This window comes from Cavia porcellus, unplaced genomic scaffold, assembly GCF_034190915.1.
Source record: "Cavia porcellus strain 051 isolate PalLab524CR breed Dunkin Hartley unplaced genomic scaffold, mCavPor4.1 scaffold_11, whole genome shotgun sequence".
Classification (NCBI taxonomy): Eukaryota; Metazoa; Chordata; class Mammalia; order Rodentia; family Caviidae; genus Cavia; species Cavia porcellus.
Window position 1 is genome coordinate 64542730 of NW_026947494.1, and position 26549 is coordinate 64569278.

The 26549-nt window shown below is 41.3% G+C and overlaps 1 protein-coding gene and 4 long non-coding RNA genes across 5 annotated transcripts in view; 3 read left to right on the plus strand and 2 right to left on the minus strand.

Annotated features, from left to right (window-relative positions):
* The first annotated feature begins 822 nt into the window (after positions 1-822).
* Positions 823-3329, plus strand: LOC134478020 (uncharacterized). The gene is made up of 3 exons (XR_010050362.1): positions 823-882; positions 1434-1572; positions 3211-3329. It is a non-coding gene; the product is annotated as an uncharacterized LOC134478020 (long non-coding RNA).
* Positions 3330-3858: 529 nt separating this feature from the next.
* LOC134478138 (uncharacterized) lies at positions 3859-4670 on the minus strand. The gene is made up of 2 exons (XR_010050581.1): positions 4480-4670; positions 3859-4187 (listed from the first exon to the last, which is right to left on the minus strand). It is a non-coding gene; the product is annotated as an uncharacterized LOC134478138 (long non-coding RNA).
* A 406-nt stretch (positions 4671-5076) lies between these two features.
* On the plus strand, positions 5077-8561 carry LOC134478137 (uncharacterized). The gene is made up of 2 exons (XR_010050580.1): positions 5077-5208; positions 7638-8561. It is a non-coding gene; the product is annotated as an uncharacterized LOC134478137 (long non-coding RNA).
* Positions 8562-16477: 7916 nt separating this feature from the next.
* Positions 16478-17576, minus strand: LOC134478140 (uncharacterized). Its single transcript, XR_010050583.1, has 2 exons — positions 17445-17576; positions 16478-17210 (listed from the first exon to the last, which is right to left on the minus strand). It is a non-coding gene; the product is annotated as an uncharacterized LOC134478140 (long non-coding RNA).
* Aggf1 (angiogenic factor with G-patch and FHA domains 1) overlaps positions 17489-26549 on the plus strand; it is a 30581-nt gene continuing 21520 nt past the window's right edge. The window contains exons 1-3 of the mRNA XM_005001207.4: positions 17489-18034; positions 21277-21379; positions 22533-22735. Coding sequence (XP_005001264.1) covers positions 17813-18034; positions 21277-21379; positions 22533-22735 — 528 coding nt within the window. The 5' untranslated portion in view covers positions 17489-17812. The remainder of the gene's footprint in view (positions 18035-21276; positions 21380-22532; positions 22736-26549) is intronic.

Consider the following 26549-nt stretch of genomic DNA (forward strand, 5'->3'; position numbering starts at 1 on the left):
CAACCCTGAGGCCATCAGCAACAGGAAAAGAGTACAAACATAGTGGCAATTTCCCTCATTTTCTTCATACAGCAGAAGTCACTGCCTGTTCCTTTGTGGGCATAGGTCATTAGTTGGGGTTTTAGGTCCGTCTGCCACTCCTGAGGCTGCTGGACAACTTTGCAACCGGTGAGGAAAAAAACCACAAAAGTGGGGTGGGGATGACCCTTGCAGCCTCAGATGCATCCCCTCATCCCCACCCCGATCCGAAGTCCACATTTCTCTGGATACAAACAAGGATTGGGGTCCAGTATTTATTCTTTCAGTGATTACTGGAATTGATTTTCCCTAGACAAAGCAAGAAGACACAGTAGGAGAAATCCAACGTTACGGGCTGTTGTTCTCCTTTGGATTCCAGTCCCCATTTGCCTAGTCCTGCATGCTTGCAGCATTTTGAAGTACCACAGTGCTTTCTGTCTGTGTCTGGTTGCAGTTGTTTTTTGTGTGGGGAGAAGTTATCTGGGGCTTCCCACCTTTCCCTAACAAAGTTCTATGGCTACTAAATTAATTGAAAAGAAATGTATTTGCATTGTTACCTCTGACAGAGTTCCCCTTCTTCTTAGTGACAGAATACTTTTGAATTGTAGGAATCGTATGGCCTGGTTTTTATCCATTGCAACAGTAACATTTATATTGCTTCTACATCTTGATTGTTACGGAAAGTGTTGCTGTGAACGTTGGTTTCTGTTGTTTTTGGAGAAGAGCCCAGAAAGTTTAGTGAAGTAGACCAATCACAGAAGGACAAATACTACACAGTTTTCTTTATATGAGATGCTTAAAATACAGCAACCTTTCAAGGAGGCAGTAGAATGGTGATTTCCAGGGTCTGAGGATGAGGGGCATGTGAGTTGCTGGGCATTTGGTATCAAAGATGTGGGAATTCTGTACTTCTGTTTACAACAGTGTGCCTATAGGCAATAAAATTGTAACAAATGTGCTTAGAAATTTTGTAGAAGTGCAGATTTCTATCTGGAAGATAGAAATTTCTAGTGCTGGACCCTAACATTGTCTATCATAATGAGAAGCAGCCTTAGGCAGTTTTGACTGACAACAAAAGATTTAAGGCTATAAAACCAAAGGATTGATTCCCTGAATAAATATCAAAGTCTATAATCAGGCAATTTCCAAGAAATGAAAGCTAGAATTATTTCACAACAAAGGAATTTAATGAGTATCGCACAAAATGTGTGCATGTAAGTGCGCATGAGAGATGTGTATATCTATTTTACTATAATCCTAGTATATTTAGATGTTCTAACTTTCCTATAAAACTAAAGTCGCCTGGTTTGTAATTTTCTTTATTGTTCTATAATTTTGTGAGTGGAGGTATTATTGGTAATAAACCAGGAAACAGTCGTGGTTTTTGATGCAGCTTTCCTTGCTATTTCCTTTAGGTGTTTCATTCCTTGACTTAAAGAAACTGAACAGTAGAAGAAAGAACACTGGGTGGCAGATGGGGCCACAATGAAGTACAGGAGGAGGTGTCCCTGCGAGGTCAGCATCAGCCCCAGATCACCCTACGGGCCACTCTTGGTATGAAATCTGCTTGAACCAGTGATAGGTTTCACTCATGTGGGAGCCTGCCAGACCTCACGTGGTGCCTGCCCAACATGGTGCTGGACCCTAACATGACAGCGTGTCCCTCTAATATTGATTTCTGTGTTCTTCCTCCGAGCTCCAGTTGACCTTTTTGCTTTTCGTGCATGTGCCAGCATCTCCCCCATCAGCTGTCAGTAGGTCTTTCTGCCCGCCTCTTCACACACCATCCCCTGTCAAACCTAATCAAAGCCCCATGGCTTCTTTGTCTGCCTCAGAGGGATCTTGCACTCTTTGGCAGCTCTCCCATGCCCACTGATAAGGCCTTTTTTCTTTTCTGCGTTTGTTTCTCTACTGAACCAAAAAAGCCCCAACAATTAACATGCTCAGTTCTGGAAAAATAACAAGTCTCATCCAGTGCAGGTGAATGCAGTCAAGAACATTGTTTTCATTGCACAGCATTAGTGCTTAAGGAGTGTGAGCAAGGCAGAAGAATATGGTGCATGATATAGTATCTCTCCCTCCTCTTGATATAGAAATAGAAACAAAAGGGCCAGGGATTTAGCTCAGTGGCATGAGTGCCTGCCTGGCAAGCGTGAGGTTGTGAGTTCCATTTCCAGTACCAAAAATAAATACAATAAAAAGCAAGAAAGAAAAGAAATAGAAATTCAGTGAACGTGTATCTTGGTGTCCTTCCTCACTTACCAACATTTCTCCAAACAATCTCTGATGTCATGTGTTCTTTGTTGTATGCATTTCGTATTCTGTTAACTAAGATGTATGCAGAGGGAGGGTAGCACAAGGCTCCCACCCCTCACCCCAGCTGTGGGTGTAGCGGGCAGCTTGTGGATAGTTCTCAGGGCAGGTCTTAATGGAGAGACGCATTCTTGGCAGGGCCTGCAGGGCTTGTTATGACAGAGTGCGGAATGGGACTGTGCCAAGGGAATCGGGCTTCAGGAAAGGGTCCAGCTTTATACTGGTCACAGGTCTCCTTCTAAGGCTACATGTTCAGCCTCTAAAGTCACCTCCAGAAGCCAGGGGAACTTCCCGAGAGCCCTGGGTGAGGGCCAGTGGACTGCTCCCTTGGGAGGTAGGGTCCCCTGGCATTCTCATCTCCAGAGCACATACACGGGACAGTAAGAGCCAGATGCTGTCTTAGTGTACCCTTGGATGCTTCCTGGGGCAGTGGTAGAGCACTTGGAGTCAGTGGAATGGAGGTGCTCCGTCCACTGGCAAAAATGGTTGGGCTCCCTGAGTGCATCCTCCCTAGTGCAGACTGAAGGAAGTGCAGCCTTTCCTTCCCGTGTGATCAATCTGCTCATCCTTGACCACTCATGGAAACAGCTGGCGTTTTCTCCCTCCCTAGATACTATGTTCCCTACTCCAGAAATAGTATGGTTGGATCATAAGCTCCCAGCCTTGTCATACTGGTTTGTTTTCACTTGGTAATAGACCTTTTTTCTGTAGTCATGCAGTTTTCAACTCCTCCGTGCCTCCCTATCTTGATCTGCCCTGCCCCAGCTCAGCAGGTAACACTTCATTTATAGTAGTCACGAAGTAGTGAACGAGTGAGGTACAGAAATAAATGAAGTGGATCGTGTAACACGTGGTCATTTCTTTGATTTTTATTCACAGAGAGAATGAACTCTAAGACACCAAGAACGATGGTGTGAAACATTGTCTGACAATCTATGAAAACAGTGGTGTGGTTTCTTGGATAAGTGCATTTTGAAGTTTCTGGAGGAAATAAAAACTACATTTTTTATTTTAATGGGTTAGAATGCTCTTTATGTTCTTGGTTTTCGTCAAGAAATTCATTTAAAGTAGGGACCGTTTTGCCATGTTTCTGTCTATGTATTTAGGGTTAGTGATATCCAAACAGATGTACTGTTTGTTTTGCAATCTTGTATGCACTAAGAATAGCCATTATGATCATTTAACAGCAAAGGGAATTTTTTTTTGGATCAAACTTCTGACCACCTGCATTCCAGGCAGGCGCTTATACCACCGAGCTAAATCCCAGGGCTGAAGAGCATGTTAATAATTTAACTAAAATGTCTGGGGATTTAGCTCGGTGGTGTAAGCACCTGCCTGCCAAGTGTGAGGTTGTGAGTTTGATCCTCAGTACCAAAAAAACAAAACAAAACAAAACCACTTGTAAATCCCTTCTTTAATCATTTTTTATTTGATTTTACATTTGTTTCAGGGCATAGGGAACCACTGGCTCAGTTGTTATCGTGTGACATTCAGTGTCAGATACTACTGGTATTGCAAGACATCACCTTTATAAAGTTAAAATTTATTAGAAATGCTTGCTTGTCTTACAAAACATTTGCACAAGTTACTCACAATCTAAGCATATTGAACTCAGGTTGTTCACGAGCATCTCCAGTATCAGACTTTTCTTTTCTTCTTCTCTTCTTATTCTTCTTACCCGTTCTCCTCCTCCTTCTCGTTCTTTGTTTCCTCCCCCGGTGCTTCCCCTGCTTCTTCTTTACTCTGGTTGCCAGTTTCTTAAATACACCCTATGTGAACCTTATTGTAGAGCCTTTAAAACATTGTTCACATGCAGACTTGATAAAAATGTAGTTTATAGAAAACCATCTGCAAAACTGAAATGAAAATAATACACTTACTATAAATATATTAAACTGATAAATTGTTAGGAATCATTTTAATTTAATCCATCATGTGACAATGAAATATTAGGTGGGTTAATTTTCTTTCATGTGGTACCAGATACAGACTTAAAGAAACCACAGTCTGACAGAGTTGCTCATTTTAGAGGTGCAGATTGGCACACAACACAGGACTTTAACACCATGGTAAAGGTAATAAAGTTTAATTAACTGTGAATCAGCACATGAACTATTCCATTAAAGAAAGAGAAAGTACAGAAGTTACCAAATCAGAAGAGCTTGGATTTCTCTTCTAAATAACTATAAAACACTTGCTGACAATGCTGGCATATAAGCAAATGTAAGTACATCTTCCAAGCCATCACTGCCAACTCTGAGTTCATTTTCTAACTCTTGTTTTCCTGCTTTCACAGGGAGCCCTTTTAAGACCTCCAAAAGTCTTGTAGGGAGCCGAGTGACAGGCATTGCTGCCTCGATGTCTCTCTCTCTCTCTCTCTCCTATGGGCACTGCGTCTGCCTACATTAACCATAATCCTCTTCTGCTTACGTCACGTATCCGGATGTGATGGTGATCCTGTTGTATTCATCTGTTTAACCTGTTCCTGTCCCAGCTCCTGCCCTTAGCCTATAAAAGGTGTGATTATTTCCTGAATAAATCGGAAGCTTGATCAGATTATTTCGTCTTGCTTTCGTCTCTTTTTGTCTCCCCCATGTCTTTTATTTAATCCCTGTTTCCCCTCCAGGAGTTCTGAACTTGTTGATCTGCAGGCCGGATCAAGTGGCGCCCAGAGTGGGGGCTCCTGGCACAGAGAAGTTAACAAGGGAGCCGTTCGAGAGACAGCCGGCTTAAACTGAAAGTGAAAGCAAATTGAACCAGAGACCTCGGCCGAGGAGTGAGTAAACTGAATCAAGGATTAAAGCTTAAAGCAACAGGACATTAAATCAAGTGCCGAGACCTGTGCAGACAACTACCTGACGTCCTCCCTGAGTCACAGTGAGTGAACGGCAACACCATTTCCCTTCCCAGACATGGGTCAAGTATTGAGCAAACACGAAGTGTTCGTCAGAGGCCTTATAAAGGCATGAAAGACAAGAGAGATAAGGGTTGGAACAAAAATTATTACAGTATTTTCAATTTATTCATAAGGTTTGCCCTTGGTTCCCCCTAGAGGGTTCTATAGATACCAAGAGGTGGAATAGAGTAAGAGATGCTTTAAAAGATTATTATAGAGTTTTCGGTCCAAAAAAGGTTCCTGTGACCACCTTTACATATTGGAATTTAATTTCTGAGCTGCTTGCCCAGAGGCATGCAGACCCTCAGGTTGAGGAGACAGTTGCACTAGGTGAGGCTGCCCTGTGCGACTCCATTAAATCTACCTCAAAACCATCCTCAGAAAAATCTGAAGCCTCTGATTTCTCAGATGCAGAGAATGATGGCCTGTTAGAGGTCCTCATACATGGTGATCTGCCACCACTTCCACCTGTTGACATGATCAGCAGGTCCCAGGATGGCAGCCCGCCACTCCCTGTGCCTCCATGGCAAATTGGGGATTCATATAAGCTTTTAGAAACAACTCTGAAAAGCTTGCAGCCGCACAACAGCTGGTGCAGGACCAGTTAGATGCAAGCCACATTGTTCCTAGTAATTCCCCTTGGAACACACCTATCTTTGTTATCCGGAAAAGGTCAGAAAAGTGGAGGCTGCTACAAGACCTTAGGGCAATAAATAAGACAATGGTCTTAATGGGGCCCCTACAGCCTGGCCTCCCCTCACCCAGTGCTATTCCTTTGGGATTTTTTAAAATTGTCATAGATCTTAAAGATTGCTTTTTCTCTATTCCTTTACATCCAAAGGACCAAAAAGAACACTTTTGCCTTATTTCCAAGCTGTCTCAGACCTAATAATCCAGGGTAGAAAGCAAGGAAAATGTTACTTTGGCAAAGAACCAGACATTATCATTCAACCTTTTACAAAAGACCAAATAGATTGGCTACTTCAGAGTACGGAAGTGTGGCCTATTGCCTTAGCTTCCTATTCAGGGACTACTGACAATCATTACCCTCCAAATAAGCTAGTTGACTTTGCTAATCGTCACTCATTTATATTCCCTAAAGTCACAGCTTCACAACCCCTTCCAGGTGCCCTGGTTTTATTCACTGATGGCTCATCCTCCGGAAGGGCTGCTTATGTATCTCAAGACAATGTTTCTACCCTCCAGGCAGATACTTCCTCTGCACAATTAGCAGAGTTAGAAGCTATTCTTGCAGCTTTTGCTGCTTACTCTAACCAACCATTTAATTTGTATACTGACAGTGCTTACCTTGCTCAGTCTGTTCCATTATTAGAGACTGTTGCTACTATATGTCATGCTTCCCCAGCTGCAAATCTGTTCAAACAATTACAATGCTTCATACGGCTTCACTGTCATAAGTTCTTTATCGGTCATCTGCCAGCTCATTCCAACCTCCCAGGGCCTCTTGCCCAAGGAAATCATTTGGCTGATGTTGCTGTACGAGCACAGGTTTTTATGGCTCAGGACTCCAAGGTGTCTAAGGCCCAACAAGCCCATCAGCTACACCACCACAATGCTCACACCCTCCGCCTTCTCTACAAAATTACCTGTGAGCAAGCCAGACAAATTGTAAAAAATTGCCCAACTTGTGCTATCCACTTACCTGTTCAACACCTAGGAGTCAACCCTAGAGGTTTAATTCCTAACGCCTTATGGCAAATGGATGTTACCCATTTCAATGAGTTTGGCAATCTAAAATATGTACATGTTATTATTGACACTTATAGTGGCTTCATTTTTGCCACTCTCCAGACTGGAGAGGCTGTTAAACACATTATAGCCCATATGCTGTCAGCCTTCTCAGTTCTGCGATGTCCTCAACAGCTCAAGACCGATAATGGCCCTGGCTATACCAGTACCTCCTTTGCTCAATTTTGCAAGAGCCTTAATATCCTCCACACTACAGGTATACCTTATAATCCTCAGGGACAAGGCATTGTTGAATGTGCGCATCGTTCTCTTAAATTCACCATAGATAAAATAAAAAGGGAGACATGGTACCCCACCCAGGGGTCCCCTAGAAATGTCCTTTCACATGCTCTTTTTATTTTAAATTTTCTGACCCTGGATGCTTCAGGCTGCTCTGCAGCATCTCGGTTTTGGCATACTCAGACTCAAACACGGTTTGCATCTGTTTTATGGAGAGACCCACTAACCAATGTGTGGAATGGCCCTGATCCAGTCCTTATCTGGGGACGAGGTTCAGTGTGTGTTTACCCTCAACAAGATAGAGAAGCTAGATGGCTACCTGAATGCCTCGTAAAGCAAGTAGACAGTTCTTCAAAGACCCCATGTAACGCCCAGGAATAATGTTATTTCCTGAGGCACAATCCCCTGTGTTCTCTTACAGGTGACACACCTCCCTGGAGCCTTATGCTGCTTAGCCAGCCTTCTTGAGCCACACCACACCCATGGTGAATTTCAACCCCTGCCAAACAGACTACAATTACTGACAGCCATGCACAGAACCCCATCACTGCGGAAGAGGCTCTTCTTGGTCTGGAGGAACATACACCAGCCAAACAGGAGAATGACTCCATACAGAGACACCAACAAATGGCTGTCAACCCCTTCTCCTTGATTTGGGGGGGGGAGTTTTTCCCTTACCTAATGCCCCTTTTGGGTCCCCTAGCTGACCTATTGTTTCTCATTTCTGTGAGTTCTTGTATTTTTCAGAGGATTATGATGTTCATTAATAACCAGATAGACGCATTTATGGCAAAGCCCATTCAGGTACACTATCATCAGCTGGAGATGGCAGATCAACAAACCTACAGGGAAGGAATTCCCACGAGTGGCCCATATGATGATGCGGCCTAACTGCCCTGGAGCAATGGACAGGCAGTCAGAGACGGGCAACTAGGACATGCATGTTAATTCCAACGGCCACCTAAGACAGGCACAGGACCAACTGCTGTTCTGCAAGCCCATGACGGGTAAGGCCTGGTTGGGTTCATGCAATGAGGTCCTTGACCTAAGACAGACGCTGTCCTCACAGGGCCTGCCATACTCTTAATTAAATAATATAAAAAGGGAGGAGATGTAGGGAGCCGAGTGACAGGCATTGCTGCCTCGATGTCTCTCTCTCTCTCTCTCCTATGGGCACTGCGTCTGCCTACATTAACCATAATCCTCTTCTGCTTATGTCACGTATCCGGATGTGACGGTGATCCTGTTGTATTCATCTGTTTAACCTCTTCCTGTCCCAGCTCCCGCCCTTAGCCTATAAAAGGTGTGATTATTTCCTGAATAAATCGGAAGCTTGATCAGATTATTTCTTCTTGCTTTCGTCTCTTTTTGTCTCCTGCATGTCTTTTATTTAATCCCCGTTTCCCCTCCAGGAGTTCTGAACTTGTTGATCTGCAGGCCGGATCAAAGTCTCATTAAGATCGTTTCAAATGTGTCTCCTCCTACACTGTCCTTTGCTTATCACTGCTAAGCTGTAGAAAAACCCTGTCTCCATCCCAAGAATTTTTGAGTCTTCCAGCTTTGCCCTGGAGGAGCAGAGAAGGGCGCTCAGCTAGGGATGAATCATTCAAGGTCGTTCAAGCTATGAACGGGGCACAGCCTCCCGCCCCTCCCTGACATCTCCCTGAATGTTCTGTCCCACCCTGGGCAGTTGTGCTAGTTCTCATCCTGGAGAATCAGGTGGTGCTGCTGCCCCTGCTGGTGTGTACAGATGATTGCACCCCGGGGGCATCTACTGCTGAGCTACATTCCCCACTCCTTTTTCTTTTTATTTAAATTGCCCAGAGGAGCCTGAACTTGTGATCCTCCAGGCTCAGCCTCCTTAGTGCTGGGATTACAGGTGCACAGCACACCTCATGTAAAGGGCTTATTTTGGCTCACTGTTGTGGGGTTACAGTCCGTCACTGCTTGACCCCAGTGCTTTTGGGCCCATGTTGAAGCCGCACATGATGGGAGGCTGTGACAGGAGAATCACAAGTTCGAGGCCACCCGGGGGGACTTCATGACTTAGTGGAACCTCGTCTCAAAATCGAAAATAAAAAAGGGCTGGGGATGTAGTTCAGATGAAACGTTTTAAAAGTATCTTAGAGTATTGCAGGTTAAACGTCTCTTACTATCTTAAGTTTGTACTTTTCCTGTGAACTTTGCTTATGTGCTTCACCTTTGTAAGAACGGTATCAGACTAATTTTAGAACACATGCTGCTTGGAGAAAGTCTGAAAACTTATAAAGCTTGTGGTTTTCTCTACAGACCTACACACTGAATCGGAATAGTCCTTCTGATCACTGAACTTTTGAATTCTCTCCAAATTGAAGCGGAGGCAGCAGTTATCAAGAACAATGAGTTAAGAGAAACACATACTAAATCAGACAGCCAGTATTTGGGTTCAGTAATACGTTTCTAAGATGCTCGCAAGATTTGCTGGGAAACTGCCCAGCACATCTGAGATGAATATGCAATTCTCAGATGAAGAAATGCAAATGGCAAATAAATACATGAAAAAATGCTCATCATCATTGGTCATTAGAGAAATGCAAATTAAAACCACACTGAGATACCATCTCACTCCTGAAAGAATGGCCAGGATCAAGAAAACCGACAACAAATGCTGGAGAGGCTGTGGGGAAAAAGGAACTCTCCTGCACTGCTGGTGGGAGTGTAGACTGGTACAGCCTTTGTGGAGATCTGTCTGGAGATTTCTCAAAAAGTTGGGACTGGAAATCCCATTTATTCCAGCTATTCCACTTCTAGGCATATTCCCAGAAGAACTGAAAGCATCATACCACAGTGATATATGTGCACCTATGTTTATAGCAGCACAATTTGTAATCGCCAGATCTTGGAAACAACTGACAAATACTTTCAACCATTTTCATTTTTATAGAGAATTTAAAAATCCATAAAACATAGAGAACTTCAAAACAAGATAGGAAATTAACAATGCTTATTTTACTGCATATCGTGGTCTTCAAGATAGTTGCTGTGATTACCAGATGCAGAACTATTCAAATATAAGCACTAAATGTTCCTGTCGATGAACTATGAGCATTAGTAGAAGAACTGTCTTAGGTATCTGTGTGCGCACACACATAATATATGTCACTTTTTCTTTGCTTCTTTTCTCCTTTTCCCTGTCCCATTTCTTTCCTCTTCAGCAGTTTCATTCTCTTTCAGAATATGCGTTATACCTTTTGGATCTTATTTACTCTTTCGGTTTCCTACACTCGGAGACAACATGCTTTTATCCATATTGGTCTATTTTATTTCACTTGTAAGTACTACCTCTAGCTACATCATTTACCTATAAAAGCCTTGAATTGATCCATCTTTATAGCTGAGGAATACTATCTTGTATTAAAATACCATACCATAGGGCTAGGTACTTAGCTCAGCAGCACAATTGCCTGCTTGGCAAATATCAGGTTGTGAGTTCTATCTTCACTATAAAAAGAAACAGAAAATACATTACATTGTTTCTATCCTTTTTGCAGTTGATGGGCATTTGAGTAGTTTAAAAGATCTATTACAAATTGTGCTGCTATAAACATGGATGAACATATACCATTATGGTATGACATTTTCAATTATTCTGGGAAACATCCAGAAAGGAAATAACTTGGTTGAATGGGACCCCTAGTCCTAGGTTTTGGAGGAGCCTCCACACTGATTTCCATAGTGCTTGCACCTGTCTACATGCCTGCCAAGGGTGGCAAAGGATGTTTTGCCCCACAGCCCTGCCAGTATTTATTACTCAATGATTTTTGGTGATAGCCATTGTTTCTGGGGAGACGCAGAATCCCATGACCTGATGTTTTTCAATTTTTTATATGTTCCAGATACAAGTCCTTTGTCTGAGGAACAGTTGGCTGGTTTTTCCCAATATGTGAGTTTTCTTTTCACTCTGTTGGTGACTTATTTTGCTGTGAATAAAAAAACCTTTGTAATAAGATGAAATCCTAGTTGTTGATCCTTGAAGTACTTCCTATGTAGTTTGTTTTTGTTCATGAAATCTTTGTCTACTGCCATGTCTTCAAGATTTCCACCTAATTTCTCTTTTAATATTTAGATCTTTGACTCATTTCTGCCAGGGATTTAGCTCAGAGCCACAAGCACCTGCCTGCGAAGTGCGAGGCTATGAGTTGGATCCCTGGCACAAAAAAAAAAAATCTTATTTGTACTTTAGGTGCATGGTGATAGCCACTGGTTTGATCTTAGTTTTAGTATTCACCATATGGAAACAAGTTTTTCAGCACCATTTATTAAAGAGGATTTCTTTCACTGAACATCTTTGGCTCCTTTCTCAGAGAGTATGGGTTGTATCTGCATCTTTTTTGTTCCAATGGTCCTCAAGTCTGTTTGCCAGTACCATGCTAATTTCATCACTGTAGCTTTGTAGTATAATTTCAAGGCAGGGATCGTAATGTCTCTTGCTTTGCCTTTGTTGCCCAGGATTCTAGGTCTCTTCTGGTTCCAGATGAATATTAGGAATGTTTTCTCTAGACCTCTGAGGTACACTAATGGTATTTTGATCGGGATTGTATTAAACCTATGTAACAGTTTTGGGAATATGGCCACTTATATGGTGTTGGTCCTTCCTATCCATAAGAAAGGGTGTCTTTCCATTTTCCAGTATCATCTTTGATCTCCTTTTTCAAAATCCTGTGATCTGTAATGTATAGATCTTTTACTGCCTTTGTTAGAACGATTCCTAAAAATTTCAGTTCTTTGGATACTGTTCAATGACTATGACTCTTACATATAAGGGTGTTATCCCTGCTCCTCCAGAATCTTCCCTAATTGCCCAGGAAGACTTATCAATTCACCAAAAATAAAGATTTTCTCTAAGTGCCCCTGTCTGCCTACCTCAGGTAATTGTATATCAATAAGATCTTCCTCTACCTGCTCGGTAATGATTAGCCTTGAAATAAATATATACAGAGAAAATCTGCCCAAAAAAGGTACACACATTTTAGAAAAACTTTTATCAGTATTTTAATACTTTATCTGTGGAGGACCCTAAAGGATGTCCTGTATCGCAGGACACTACACTGCTACCCTAACCCACTACACTGCTGGCCCTTAGAGAAGAAATTGAAAATGCATGGGCAGCAGTCTTAGCGACCAAGGTGACCCATGCAGCAGCAGTTCAATGTACTAATAAAAAGCTAAAAAGCTTTTACTTTGAAATTCAGCAACTCTTCAGCAATACAGAATTGCTGATCCACTTTTGGATTTTTTTCCTTTTTATTTAACAAGCAAATGCCTATGACAGAACCTTTCAATAAACGATTCCTTTGTTTCAACAAATCATTCAAGACTAGCCTGCCTATCAATATATGACTCAATTCATGCAACCAATTATGTAACATTTTGCCCCTTGCTCTGTATTTCCCACTTCTCAATCCTATACAAGCTAAGCTCTCTATAAACTCAAGGCTGTTGCCTTTCAGGAATTATCCCACAAGGGATAAATACTGCCTTCTTATCTCCTCAGTACTAAGAGTCTTCCTTTTGGTTTGGCTTGGCTTGGCTTGGGAATTTTCCCACAACACTGCCAGCAGGCATTTGGACATAGTTCAGTACAGACTAGTTTGAGTGGCTCTTAAAGACTTGGGCAGTCAGCTTCCTGGGTGCTAAAGATGTCTGAAGGCCCAGGTATGACTGAAGGCCTTACAAAGAATTTCACAGCAATGCAAGAGTGCTTGTTTTTATACCTTGTACCTCATTTTTCAACACCAAGAACTTCCTTTGTGAAATAAGCCAGTTGTGGTCACAGAAACACAGTTCAAATATACAAGTAACTTCTTTTCAAAAATGCAAACCATAATCTGCACTTCCAAAAAGAAATGAAAAGTAACCCATTTCATACAAGCCAGCAACCTTTCCTGCAATCTTGCTCGCTTTTCCCCCGTTCATTGATACCTGTTGTTGTATGTTACAAATGTTTCAATGCATATTGGGCTAGAAATCTTTTATTGCAGAACTCTCTACCTCAGAGAGTTTGGGAAGTCTAGCCTCTGTGTAAATCTTCAGTTTTGCATCTTGAAGACCTAGGCTTAAACCAGTGGAGACAGACTGTTCTCCTGTGGTCTGTGAGAAGGAAGAGACAGTGATCTCCAGCACAATAATGTTTGAATCATGATACAACTGTACAGTGAGGGCATAAATACTCCCTTGCTTTTACCATTATCCCAGGGTTTCCCAATGTTACACCCACCTCTTCCTTCCTTAGTCCTCCGTGGGAGGAAATAGGTAATGGTCAGTTGACCAAAAGTAATATGCAGTAGTAAATCAGGAGTACTGGGATGCTATAGCTCCCTAGACAGCCTCGTGTGACATCAAACACCTGAATCAGGTAAGGGAACACCAGCTCCCCCAGGATCCAGTATAAATCATGACGGGTGACTATGCATTGAATAGAGAATTGATGGCTCTCTAAAAGAAATTGGTTATAAATTAGGTTTTGTTAACACTATTCCTCTGTGGTGTAATAGACTAGTTAGTGTCTCAGGTATTTGTGCGGCAGGATAAAAATAAAGATAAGTAGAAAAAGACCAAATCGTAATTGTAAAGTTGTACTTTTAAAAAAGTGTCACTTGGGGACACAAAGTTACCTAAGGGTACAGGCCCTCTTTTTTCCCTTCTCTGAAACTTACATTTCCCATAATTAGGAAAATCTATTGCTTTAATTGGCTTCATGGACTTTGGTTGGGATGCAGCAACCCAGTCCAAAGTACTTTCTAACTCTGCTTGCTCCACTTGAATTCCCTCCCCTGATGTCTCCAGGATGTTCCTATGTTACGATAAACAATTCATCTTAGGCAAATGTATTTAGAATTAGTTTATCTGACAACATATGACTTAATTCAATCCATGTAAACAATCATGTAATGCCTTGTGCTTCCTGCTTACAAACTGGATTTGAACCCATAACTGCTCCCATCAGCCTGCTACCATAATGAATAGTTGCTTTTGGATTCCTCGGTGCAGAGTCTGTTCATTCAGTTCCATTTTGGGTTTTCTGTCACAGCAGCAGTCTGACTGCACAGACACCATCTGCGCTTCCTCCACATGACTTGCCCTCTGCAAGACACACCTCTGGGCAGGACATCATCACCAAGCTTCAGGACTCGAGCACACAGAGACGCTGCAGAGAGAACTCCTGTCCCATACTCCTTCCTTCCATGCTATCTGCTGAATCTTCATGGAGTTCGCTGGACATTTCAGTTTTTCATCATAAATATGCCATGATGAATATTCTCAGTTTGGAGGATCTGGTCAAGGAATGAACTGAAGGCTGTGTATCAAACCCTAGTCACTTTTGGAGAGTGTCAGCACGAGGGCTTTTAGGCTGTGCTTTGACCTTGATCCTCTGTTGGTTTGTAGCTGCCTTTCATACCCTTTAGGTTTAACCCAATTATTACCACTGAACTTGTGGAAGCCCAAGGGCTGGAAATCCAGTTACTGTGACTGGGGCTGTCCAGGCTCTGACCAACTCTTCCAATCTCCCTGACATTTAATCTCCATTGTTTACAAGGGATAGGATGAGGTGGAGGCTTTGTCTTCCCATTTTCTACCTGAGGTAAAACAAGGTGCTGCTTTGTATGTCAAAGGCTTTAACTGGATCTTCTCCTCTCTGCCTGTGGTGTCAAGATACCACACAGAGGATACCTGTTTGAACCACACAGTGGGAGACTCTCCAACCCAGTTGCCTTCCTCGCAGGGACTGAGGCCCAGGCCATGACGATGACCCAGTGACATCAGCAGTCATAAATCTGCCAGGTAGATTACTCTCCCTTGCCCTGACTCCAGTAATGGACAGGGGCTTCTAGAGCCTCAGAGTTGGCATGTTGGGGCTGTAACTGTCCTATAAGTCAAATTTTGGAAAACAGGGATAAGGCCTTGTTGTAGGCATTTGCTTGTTAAATAAAAAGGAAAAAATCCAAAAGTGGATCAGCAATTCTGTATTGCTGAAGAGTTGCTGAATTTCAAAGTAAAAGCTTTAAATGAATTCAGTTTGAGACCAGAATGATGATTAGACGCCATTTGGGGGTTTTCTTTTTGTTATTGCTTTAAAAAGAATTTAATCAGTATAGCACATTTCTTTTTTTTTTTTTTGTCTTTTTCGTTTTTATTGGTACCAAGGATCGAACTCACGACCGCCTGCTTGCAAGGAAGGTGCTTATGCCGCTGAGCTAAATCTCCAGCCCCCAGTATAGCACATTTCAACAAACTCCTTTTAAGGAAACATTTCATAAATTAACTTCATGTTATTAAATACATCATGTTTACTGTCTTGTTCCAGTATGTAAAGCAGCCAATGTGACTTCCCCAATTGTTGTAACTGTACATGTGGAATTAAATAAATGAGTGCTTTATTTCCTTCCACTGTGAATATGGTGGGTGTGAAGTATGATCTCCCTAAAGATTGGTGTCCTGTGATAAGCTTGCATCTGAAGTGTGTTCTGGGACTTACAGAACCACTCCTTAACTATTTGTTGGGTGTGTGTGGTGTGCTGGAATTGGATCCAAGGTCTCACACTGCTAACACGTGTTCTCACAGAGCTGCATCCCCAGCCTAACCCGTTAGACCTTTGAGTAAAGATTTCACTCAAACTTTGCATCTGAAGGTTTGAAGACATTACTGGAAATCAACATTATTTTTCAGTATTAAGGATTGAATCCAGAGCCCTTTTAAAGACTTAGCAATTACCCTACCACTGAACTACATTCCCCAACCAATTTCAAGTTCATTTTGAGGCAGGGTCTAGCTAAGTTTTCCAGGCTGCCCTCAAAATTGTGATTTTCTTGCTTCACCCTTCCAATCTGGGATTAGAGGTGTGTATCTCCAAGCCTGGGTTAAAAGAAATATTTTTATGAATATTTTAAAAAGATATTCCTCAGAAACAAAGTGATGATGGTATGGTTGTTCTGACGGCAATCATAGAGGTCAGAAATAAATCCATATGTAGACACTGGAACCTAAAAGTGGATAATGATTATCACTCAAAGCAATAAAAAGGACATGGTCTTATGGAAATCATGTTCTGTCTGAATTCCCCCTCTAAAGATTTAGAGTACAAAATGAAATGTGAAAATTCAAATTATAAGATTTAAACTTTTGAGTGAACATAGAAAAATTTCATGAGTAAAATTTGAAAGCCTCATCTAAAATAAATGACAGAAAATGAAGCACAATAAAGATGGATTTTGCTACCAAAAAACTTCTCGTAAATTAAGTATATTATGGACAAGTTAACAGATGAATAACAAACTGGGAGAAGACACCTGAAATATCTAAAACTGAGAGCTGACTAATACAAGTTTGTACCAAGAGTTGAAAAATAATAAGCAAGAAACGCCAAAAAAGATATTATAGGCCACTGATAGAAGGCAAAGTGAAAGTAGCCCTTTTAATGTTCTTATATTTCAACAAAGTTAAGGAAACCATAGTTAATAAAAGTAGCCACTGAATTAGGACACCAAACAGGATTCTTATGTTTAGTTAATTTGGTGGGTGCTTGCTGTAACAGGCCTTGTGCTCTAGACTGAGAGAAGAACCAAGCAAAACCGAACGGATAACCTTTGGAAATCTCGGCCAGCACTGTCAGCTCAAGATCTAATTGTAAGCGACCTTGGAGAAAAGAGAATGAAGCTCTAATCGTTGTTTAAATTGGAGAAACAATGCTAGGGTTCACACAAACAAAATCCCAAATCCACCAGTCTAGAGCGTTTTTCTCTTCTGTTCCACAGATATACGGCCTCATACTTTCCCACTAAGAATGGTCCTATTTGCAGCTCAGTTCGGTTGAACTCGCTTTCTTTTCCAGGGGGATGTAAAACTCGGGGAATCAGCCGGTTGACAAGTGGGGCAAGCTGAACACTGCCTTACAGTCCCGGTTCATCAATATCTCGAACTCTGGTAAATCATCTCTGGGAGATTTAGGGCACTCATCTGCAAAATAAAGAAATATGTGAAAACTGTCCTCAAACAAGGTCGGTAAGCATTAAGTCTCGGGATCAGCAAATGCAACCCTCTATGGCAAAAAAGCCCGGAAACCATTTTCCCCTGAGACTCTCCACGCCCCTTAGTACCACCCCGACCCCAACAAATGGGTAGTGCGCATGTGCACTACCGGCGCTGCGGGCTTGCCGTAGTTTCCTTTCCAACATTGTCCCCGCCCACCACCTGCAAGCGTTTCCGGTCCAGTCCAGGAACTCCTAGCCTATTTTTGTATATGGTTCACTGTTCCACCGGTTTCTCCAGCGCTTCTCTGGCTAGCTCAGCCTCTGGCGAAAGCAGTTGCCCTTAAAGTGTTTCGGTTTCGAGGTCGCGCAGATCAGAAAAGGACTGTCCTCTGTCCCCTTGCTCGTTGCCCGCAGTTCTCAGCCACAGGCGACGAGTTTGAGGGCGTCATGGCCGAGGGCCTTCGCGGCCGGCCGGGTGGGAGGCCGCTTTCCCCAGCCCGTGCGCTCCTGTGGCCTTTGGGCCCGCCAGCACTCGTCTTGGTCTGAGCGCCGTCCCTCGGTGCCTGCGGCCACCTCGCGCGGGACCTCATGGCCTCCGAAGTGCCGTCCCCACCGCCGTCGCCCATGCAGTCACTGTCGCCTCCAACCTCCCCAGAGCCTGAATTGGCCCACCTGAGACGAAAGGTCGAGAAGTTGGAACGCGAGCTGCGGAGCTGCAAGCGGCAGGTGCGGGAGATCGAGAAGCTGCTGCATCAGACGGAACGGCTGTACCAGAGCGCCGAGAGCAACAACCAGGAGCTCCGCACGCAGGTGCGCGGTCCGCCCTGCCCCGAAAGCAAAGGCTCCTTCGCTGGGGCTCATCACTGCTTTATAGAGTTCTTCAAATAAATAAAACAGAGCAGTTATAGTCCAGGCACATTTGGAGTCAACCTAAAACTTAAGGTTCCTTGATTTAGATGAGCGTCCCACGGCTGGCCTGAGTTGAACTCCAGTGCTTTGGCTGCATGATTGTTAGTCCCATTTGTCCCAGCGTCCCTCTGGCAGTAGGAACATTTGTAATACTTTCTTAGATTACGTTTGAGTTTGTTAAAGGTCTGATCTTGAATCAGAATCTCATCTTTGCCTCTGATGGGATGTGTAAATATAGAACAAGCCTCAGTTGTCCATAAAAATCATTTGACTTTGTTATTCTGGGCCGTCATCATCTTGTGTTTTCGTGTTGAAGGAGAGAAGTAGAGCCTTCTTTGTTAGACACATCTTATGTCCTTTTGATAAAGTGCAGTAAGGACAGATATTTGAAATAGCAGCTGAGAAAAAAAAAAAAAAAACAAAAAAAAAAAAACCTCCATAACGACCTGTTAGGCAGCTGCACTCTCTCCTGATAAGTCATTTCCAGGTACTTAATTTCAAAGTAACTTTTGTAGTCCTTCGTAGTTCATTGGTTCATTTCCCAAAACAACTGAACATCAAAGTTTTGCTATGAAAACAACTGTTGATTTGAAGTGATTTCTAGGCTCATTGTATATAATTATTGACCTTATGACATAGAAAGGTATTTTGTTTTTCTCAACAGCTAGTTTTTTTTTTTATCAGCTAATTCTTGAACATCCACAATGTAGAGGAATTATACTAGGAAAATACAAAGATAAAAATATGGGAAGAGGAGAAGTATTGGGCAAACCAAGAGACCCTAACTTTTTTTTTTTTTGCTAACCTTCTATGAGCCAATGTGTTCATTATCAGTGTTAACTTGATAATTGTTCATCTTCAAAAGTGAAAATACAGGGCTGGAGGTTTAGTTCAGCGGTGTAATTATCTGCTTGGCAAAGTTCGATCCCCTGTTATCCCCCTCCCCAAGAAAAAGGAAATACATGACAGGCATGGTAATGTGTGCTTGTAATCTCAGTACTTTGGGAGGCCAAGGCAGGAGGATCACAAGTTCAAGACCACATCTCAGAATAGAGCTGGAAATGTAGCTTAGTGTAAAGCGCCTGGGTTCAATTCCTAGTACAAAACCAAAAAAGAAAAAGAAACTTGGGTAAGGTGATTGGAATCTGTAGTTTGAAGCAGGCAAGTATGCTTGAGCCTAGGAGTACAAAGTTAAGTTGAGCAACATTTAGAAACTTTATATTAAAAAAAATAGAAAGTAGACACAATTTAATGTTAGAATGTTTGCCTAACCATGTCAGAGGCCCTAAATTCAGCTGCCAGTACTGGAGGGGTATCAGTGAGGGCAGCATGGTCTTGCCTCTACCGCTAATGGAGTACTTTCCTAGTCAGCCTTTCCTGTTGGGAGAATAGAGTTTGGTTGTCATCCCAAATTGCTGAATCTTTTCCATGTAGAGCACTTGAGAATTCCAAGAAATGAACTTTAAACTAATAGCCATAATATCTGCATTTTTGGGGCTCAAAAAGCCTTGTGTAGTTTGCTGGTACACAAATTTGTTGATTCATATTTCATATGTAAAATGGGCATTAAGACAAAGACATAATTTGTGAAGTGCTTGTGTAAATTAAAATATGTGCACCAGTATAACACCCAGTGTACAGTAGATGCTAAGTAATCCAGTTCATAGTAATGGTAGTAGGGATTTAGCTCAGTGGTGTAAGTGCCTGCTTGGTGAGCCCAAGTTGTGAGTTCGATCCCCGGTATTTAAAAAAAAAAAAAAAAAAAGTAATGGTAGTCACAGCCACGGCCAGGACTGGCGCAAGGCGGTCAGTCTCCTAGGGTGAGGAAGTTGAGGGGACACTTACTTAGGTATATACTTGCATTAATCTGTGAGGGCAAGTGTTTTATCCTAAGTACCTTGTTTGCCTCACCCTAGTTCAAGTCCTAGTGATTGGAGCAGATCTGATGACTGTGTATAATCAGTCTTACCTCCTCTCTGTGTGAGCTTATATTAAAAGAAATGTACAGTCCTATTTTTATTTGGTTTTGTGCATCTAGCATTCAGTGTCTCACACTGAGATCCTGTCAGGCTGCCTGACTAAGGCAGGTCCTCATCTACTTCAGGGTGCATCCACACACTGGTTCTGACCTGTCAGCATCATTCCGAGGGCATCTTAGTGCCTGAGATGCATAGAGAACAATTGCCCTTCTTAGCCACTTGTGCTTCGCGTTCCCTTCTGTAGTTACTTAATCATAAGACTGCTATTTAAAAAACACACACACACACACACACACACACACACACACACACATTGAATTATGAATGGTATTAATATATTTAGATGAATAGTTAAACCCAGGTGGAGGACACTAAGTGATATCAGACAATTCATGGCAGATGGACATTTATATATTTTAGGTTTTTAAATCCTTTAGAACTGCTGACCGTAAATATTAGCATAAAAGCATTCTTTGATGCGAGGATGAGGGTGGTAGTAAGAATTAAGCCCAGGGCCTCTTGCATGGTACGCAAGTACACTACCACTAAGTTCTGTGCCCAGCTGGAAATGTTCCTGTCTGTTAGAAATAAAAGGTCCTGTGTACAAAGTTCCATTAATTCAGTCAGGCTGATTTTGGGGAAACATTTTCATATGTTTAATAGGAAAGCTTAAGAATAAAAACATTTGTGAGCTGAACTCAACACATACTTGTGGTCCCAACACTCAAGAGGTCAACACCAGCCTGGGCGGTGTATTGAGAGTCAGCCCCCCTACTCCCAATTCTCTGAAAATTAGCTATAAGAGTTGTGACTATTTTTGTTTCTAGCTATTCATGGCACATCTCTGAAACTTGTATTTTCAGTATGGGGTGTTGAATCTGTGGAAGCCCTACCATTGAGATGCATCCCCTGGGTTTTTTTTTTTGTTTGTTTTTGTTTTTGTTTTTGCAACTTTTGAGACAGTCTTGCTAAATTTCCCAAGTCATTCTTGAACTTGAAATCTTCTTACTTTACTCTCTATGAGTAGCCAGAATTACAGAAATTCACCACTATGCTCAGCTAGTATCTTTAAAACTTTACTAAGAAAAATAATTTCAAGAGAATGATATATGTATTATTACATTGCTCCATGATTTATTTCTCCTAAAATATTTTTTGTTTCAGGTGGAAGAACTCAGTAAAATACTGCACTGTGGGAGAAATGAAGATAATAATAAGTCTGATGTAGAAGTACAAACAGAGAACCATGCTGCTTGGTCAAGTTCAGGTATTCATCTTATAGTGAAAATATCCTAATACTGTTACATTCAGATCATGCTAATGTGGTATTTTCTTTAAATTTTAAATACAAAGATCTACATAAGCAAGAATAATTATGGACTTTTCTCCTTTGCTATTTTCAGTTAATCAGTTTGCCCTTGTGGGAAAACAAAAAACTGCATTATCATTCCTGTAATTTCTGTAATGTTGCTAATGTGTTTTCAGTGTTTCACTCATAGAGCAGTTTTTTTGAGTGGGGATCTCACTATGTTTTTCCAACCTGGTGTCAAAGTCTTGGCCTAACCTCTGCCTCCTGAGCCCAGGGATAAGTGCACACTGCCACCTCCAGCTCACCTAGTCAACTTTGCTGTGTAATCAGCCTACTTTCCTATGCAGCTCTCTGTGAGCAGGACAGTGTTCCCTTGTTGATATGTGCAGTTCCAGGCTCTTAGATCTTGCAGGCATGTTGAGTCCACCTCCATGATCTCATCAGCAGCATTCTGTTACAAGGAAAAATAAGGGAGCCACTGAGGTTTTAATAAAAGTGGATTACAAGAACCAGTCATCTTTCCTGTTAGGTTTTGGCTTGGTTTACTCAAGATACAGTTTAAGCAAAGGATGGCATATCTGTATATAAACTTTTTAAGCTGTCAGCATCGCAAGATAAATTTGACAGCAAACTGAGACTGTGGGTCCTAAGCATCAGTGTTAGGTGTATGATTAGAAGTAGTTAAGAGTTGCTAAGTTTTTTTTTTGTTTTTGTTTTTGAAAGAAGACAACCAGTCTATTTTTTTTGTCTTTTTTCTTTTTATCGGTACCGGGGATCGAACTCACGGTTGCCTGCTTGCAAGGCAGGTGCTTATGCCACTGAGCTAAATCCCCAGTCCCAACCAGTCTATTTTTTACTCTTGCTACAGAAAATCTAAACTGCTTCCTTTTTTCTTTCTTTTTTAGCTTGGTAGTTAGGGTACTGAAACATTAGCATTAGAGATACATACTTCTGCAGATTTATTTGCACTATCAGTTTTAATATTTTAAAATATATACAGTTGTAAAAATCAATGTTTATGTTCAGTGAACTGTACTCAGTGCTAATTTTCACAATTAAGCCCCTTCTGCATATACTAATTGAATGTAACATTTAATTCATTTTGCCACAGATTATTATTATCAGACATACTATAATGATGATGGTCTTCCAAATAAAGAGACTAAACTCTCAGCTCAGCAGTGTCAGTATGTTGAAGCATCTACTTTTACTTCTAAAGACCAGTCACAACCAGAAAGTGATACCTATCCTGTAACTGATGTAACAGAAAATGGTAAATGTGGACAAAAGGACCGTTTTATCTCAGATTCACAGGTATGGAAACACTAAACATGAAATTGTTGATGCCAAGAATTTGCCTTCCTTGGCATAGTTATGTAGAAAGATGAAGTTTTTTGGTTTGTCATGTACAAGAGTTGTAAATATTGTTATGTATAACTGTGACAAGAATATTAAAGTTTTTGTCTTTTGAGATGAGGTCTAGTTGTGTGGCCCAGACTGGTCTCAAACCTTAGATTCACGGGAACCTCCTGACTTATCCTTTTGAGAGGCTGAGACACTAGCAATGTGCGACCACACCTGATTACACTTCGTTTTGTTTTTTGTGACAGGGTCTTACCATGTAGCCCAAAGCCAGTATTGAATTTGAATCTCCCTGCCACAGCCTTCTAAGTAGCTAGGACTACATGCTTCTGCCAAGGCACCTAGCTGCACCTAAAACTTTTTTATTTATGCAGTGTTGAAGATTGAACCCAGAGCCATTTGCATGCTAAGCAAGTGCTCTTAGTTTTTTTTTTTTTTTTTTTTTTGGGGGGGGGGGATTTTATTTAAGGAGAAAAAAGAAAAAAACAGAAAAAGGGTAAAAGTTGTACAGAATTTCAGAAAAAATAAACAGTAGGAAATCACTAGTTAATTACATATTGTCATCTTAGAAATAGTTGTTGAAGTTACAAAATTAAAGCATATAGAGGGGACTTTCAAACAGTGAGACTGCAAATAGTTTTGTTCAATGATCCAACAAAACTCTAATATGGTTATCTTCTTATACACTTAAATATATATGCAGTTATACCTTTTAGAGAACTTTCTTTTCCTTTCTTTTGTACAATGACAATTACATATTTTGGGTTTTATTGCTCCCACAATTTTTATTACTTTTTTTTTTTTAAGAAAGTAAAACTAAATGTGACATACGAGGACAGAGTCAGTCAAATCAAAAGGATGGACATAATACATAATGTAAAAACAAAATACAAGGTGATCAACAATGGTTACCATAATGCCTCTTGTTATCTTAAAAAGAATTGCCTATATCATCAGTTATAATAAAATTGAACAAAACAGTAAAGAACAAGACCAATAAAACCAAAACATTGGAGACATTAGAGGACTTCAAAAGAAGATAATAGTCAGCCAGAATGGGAGTCACAATGAATCTTATTGTCTTCATAGTTGTTGCCTATACTTTCAAACTTGGTACTATCAAGCATGACAGAATAGAGGAAAATCAGTCAAAACAAGATGGTGAGAGCAATACAGAGTTTCAAATCAAGTTAATAGGAAATCAAAGTGGTTTACTATAATATATCCTGCTATTTTTTATTTATTTTTCCCTTAATTAAAAGGATAAAAATGAAAAAGATAATAAAAAGGAGATTGAGATAAAAAAGAGGGCATAACAACAAAACAGTGCAGGTCAAAACATAGCCATTTAAGCAAAATAGTGTTTCACCACAAGATAATCTTGACATAACAGTAGTTACCATAGTGTCTCTTCCCTTAAAATCTTTGGGTATAACTTTGTATACTGTAGCATCAAACATATCAAGACAATGTAAAACCTTTCAAGAGAATGACAGTATTACAGGGTATTTAGAATCAGCTAACAGAAAATGAACAATGGTTTCTGTATAATCTCCTTGTCTATAAAAGTTTTTGTTTATATTATCACATATAATAAAATCCAATAAGATACAACATGTTAAAACCAATGGAGACAGAAGAACAAAAGCTTGATGGAACTTCAAAACAAGAGGATATTAAATCAGCACTAGCTATTATGATGTCTTGTTTTCTCCAAAATGGCTGTTCCTACCATCCAACCTTCTCAGCCTCATTTCTGTTGAGCTCTTTTTCTGTCATTAGTTGTCAGTTTGTCCTTTTTATTTCACTTTCTGCTCCATTCATTGTGGCCTCTCTGCCACTGTTTCTGGAATCTTGGTATTTTTCATTTTTAGAATATCCTGCAGTGGGGCTGGGGATTTAGTTCAGCGGCAGAAGCGCCTGCCTTGCAAGCAAGCAGTCCTGAGTTTGATCCCTGGTACCGATAAAAATTAAATTAAATTAAAAAAGAATATCCTGCAGTAATCTCTGTAGAGTTGAATTGTTGGTTGCAAATTCCCCTAGTTCCTCTTTATCCTGGAAGCACCTTGTTTTTCCATCAATTTCTAGGGACAGTTGTGCAGGATATATCAATCTTGGCTGGAGGTTATTATCTTTCAAAGCTTGAATTATTTCCCCCCACGCTCTTCATGATTTGATGGTTTGTGCCAAGAAGTCTGCTGTAATTCTGATGGGTGTTCCCTTGTAAGTGATCTGTTTCTTGTCTCTGATGGCTTTTAATATTCTGTTCTTATATTGAATTTCTGGAATTTTGATTATTCTATGCCTGGGTGTAGCTCTGTTTGGGTTGTAGGTGGCGGGGGTCCTGTATGCCTCATACATCTGAGTATCTTTACCTTTTGCTAAATTAGGGAAATTCTCCTGGATTATTTCTGTGAATAGCTTTTGTAGTTCATTTGTTTGAGTCCCTACTTCTTCTTTTATGTTCTTAATTCTTAAGTTATAGATCCTCTTGTCATCTTCTAATCTTTGTATTGTTGCTGTTTGTCTTCTTGTTATTTTTAAGAAGTTTTTCATTTCATGCTCCCACCTTATAAATCTGCCCTCCAGTTCTGATAATCTATCCTTAGTTTCTTTCAAGCTGTTATGCCAGCTTTCAATAGAGTTTTTAGTTTCCTGGTAATCTCTTTGAACTTGCTTAACGTGTTGCTTTCTATGTTTGTTTCAAGCTTGCTTTCTATGTTTTCTCTATTTTCTCCATCAAACAATTCTCCCCTTTTTTTCTGTTCTTCTATTCCACCATCTGTTTTTTCTTGGACGGTGCTTAGCATTTCTCTAACTATTCTACTTATTTCTTGCTTTATTTCATTAAATACTTCATTTTTGAACTCATCTATGAGGCTCCGGAGATACCACTTTATGTCTATAGGTGCTGTGTCTGATATTGCATGTTTTCTGTCTTCATTCTCTTTTGCATTTACCTTTCCTGGATCAGTGTTCTCAGGGTTGGGGACTGAGGACCTTTCTTGTTGCTCCCTTTTCCCATACTTTTTGTTTCTTCCATACAAGCCTCTGTAGGAGGCCTAGTTTTTTTTTTTTTTTTTTTTCTCTTTGTCTGTTACAGTTTATTTGAATCTGCCGGCTAGGTGTTCCCGCCCACTGCAGTGTACTAGCGAGACACAGACCTGAGCAGCCTCTGCTGGGCCCGCCCCTCCAGGTCAACCTACTGAATGTTTCACTGCTAGGGTGCACCGCCAGGTGCAGGGACCTGGTTTGGTCTAGCCTACTGGATCTTAGTCTGTGGCGTCACCAGGCCAAGCGCTCCCCACCACTCACGCTTGAGAGGGGAATATGCGACTAAAGTCACTTCAGGGCCCTGTTCTGGCTAGTCTGCTCATTCCCAGAATGTCCTCTGTTGGAGCCTCCTAGTCTATGAAAGGGTCCCCATTTCTCTCACTCACCGCAGGTCGATGCAGGGCTCCCTGCCAGTCCCGCTCTCAATGCTGTTTGGTTCGCCGATTCCAGCTCTCAGAACTTTGGCGCACCTCTCTCCCTGCCGTGCGGATTGGGATGCAGTATTGGCAGCAGGAGATTCAAATCGTAACTTCCAATGGCACGGGATCCAGCTTCCGCACTGAGACTTTATCTGTTCCTGTTATAGCATCAGGATTGCATTTCCAGTTGGTTTCTCTCAGCTTAGTTCGTTCCTGGGTCGGCAGGGTACATCTCCTCTCACGTAGGACTCCTCACACGGCACCGCTCCTGGATTCTAAACTGGTAATCTCAG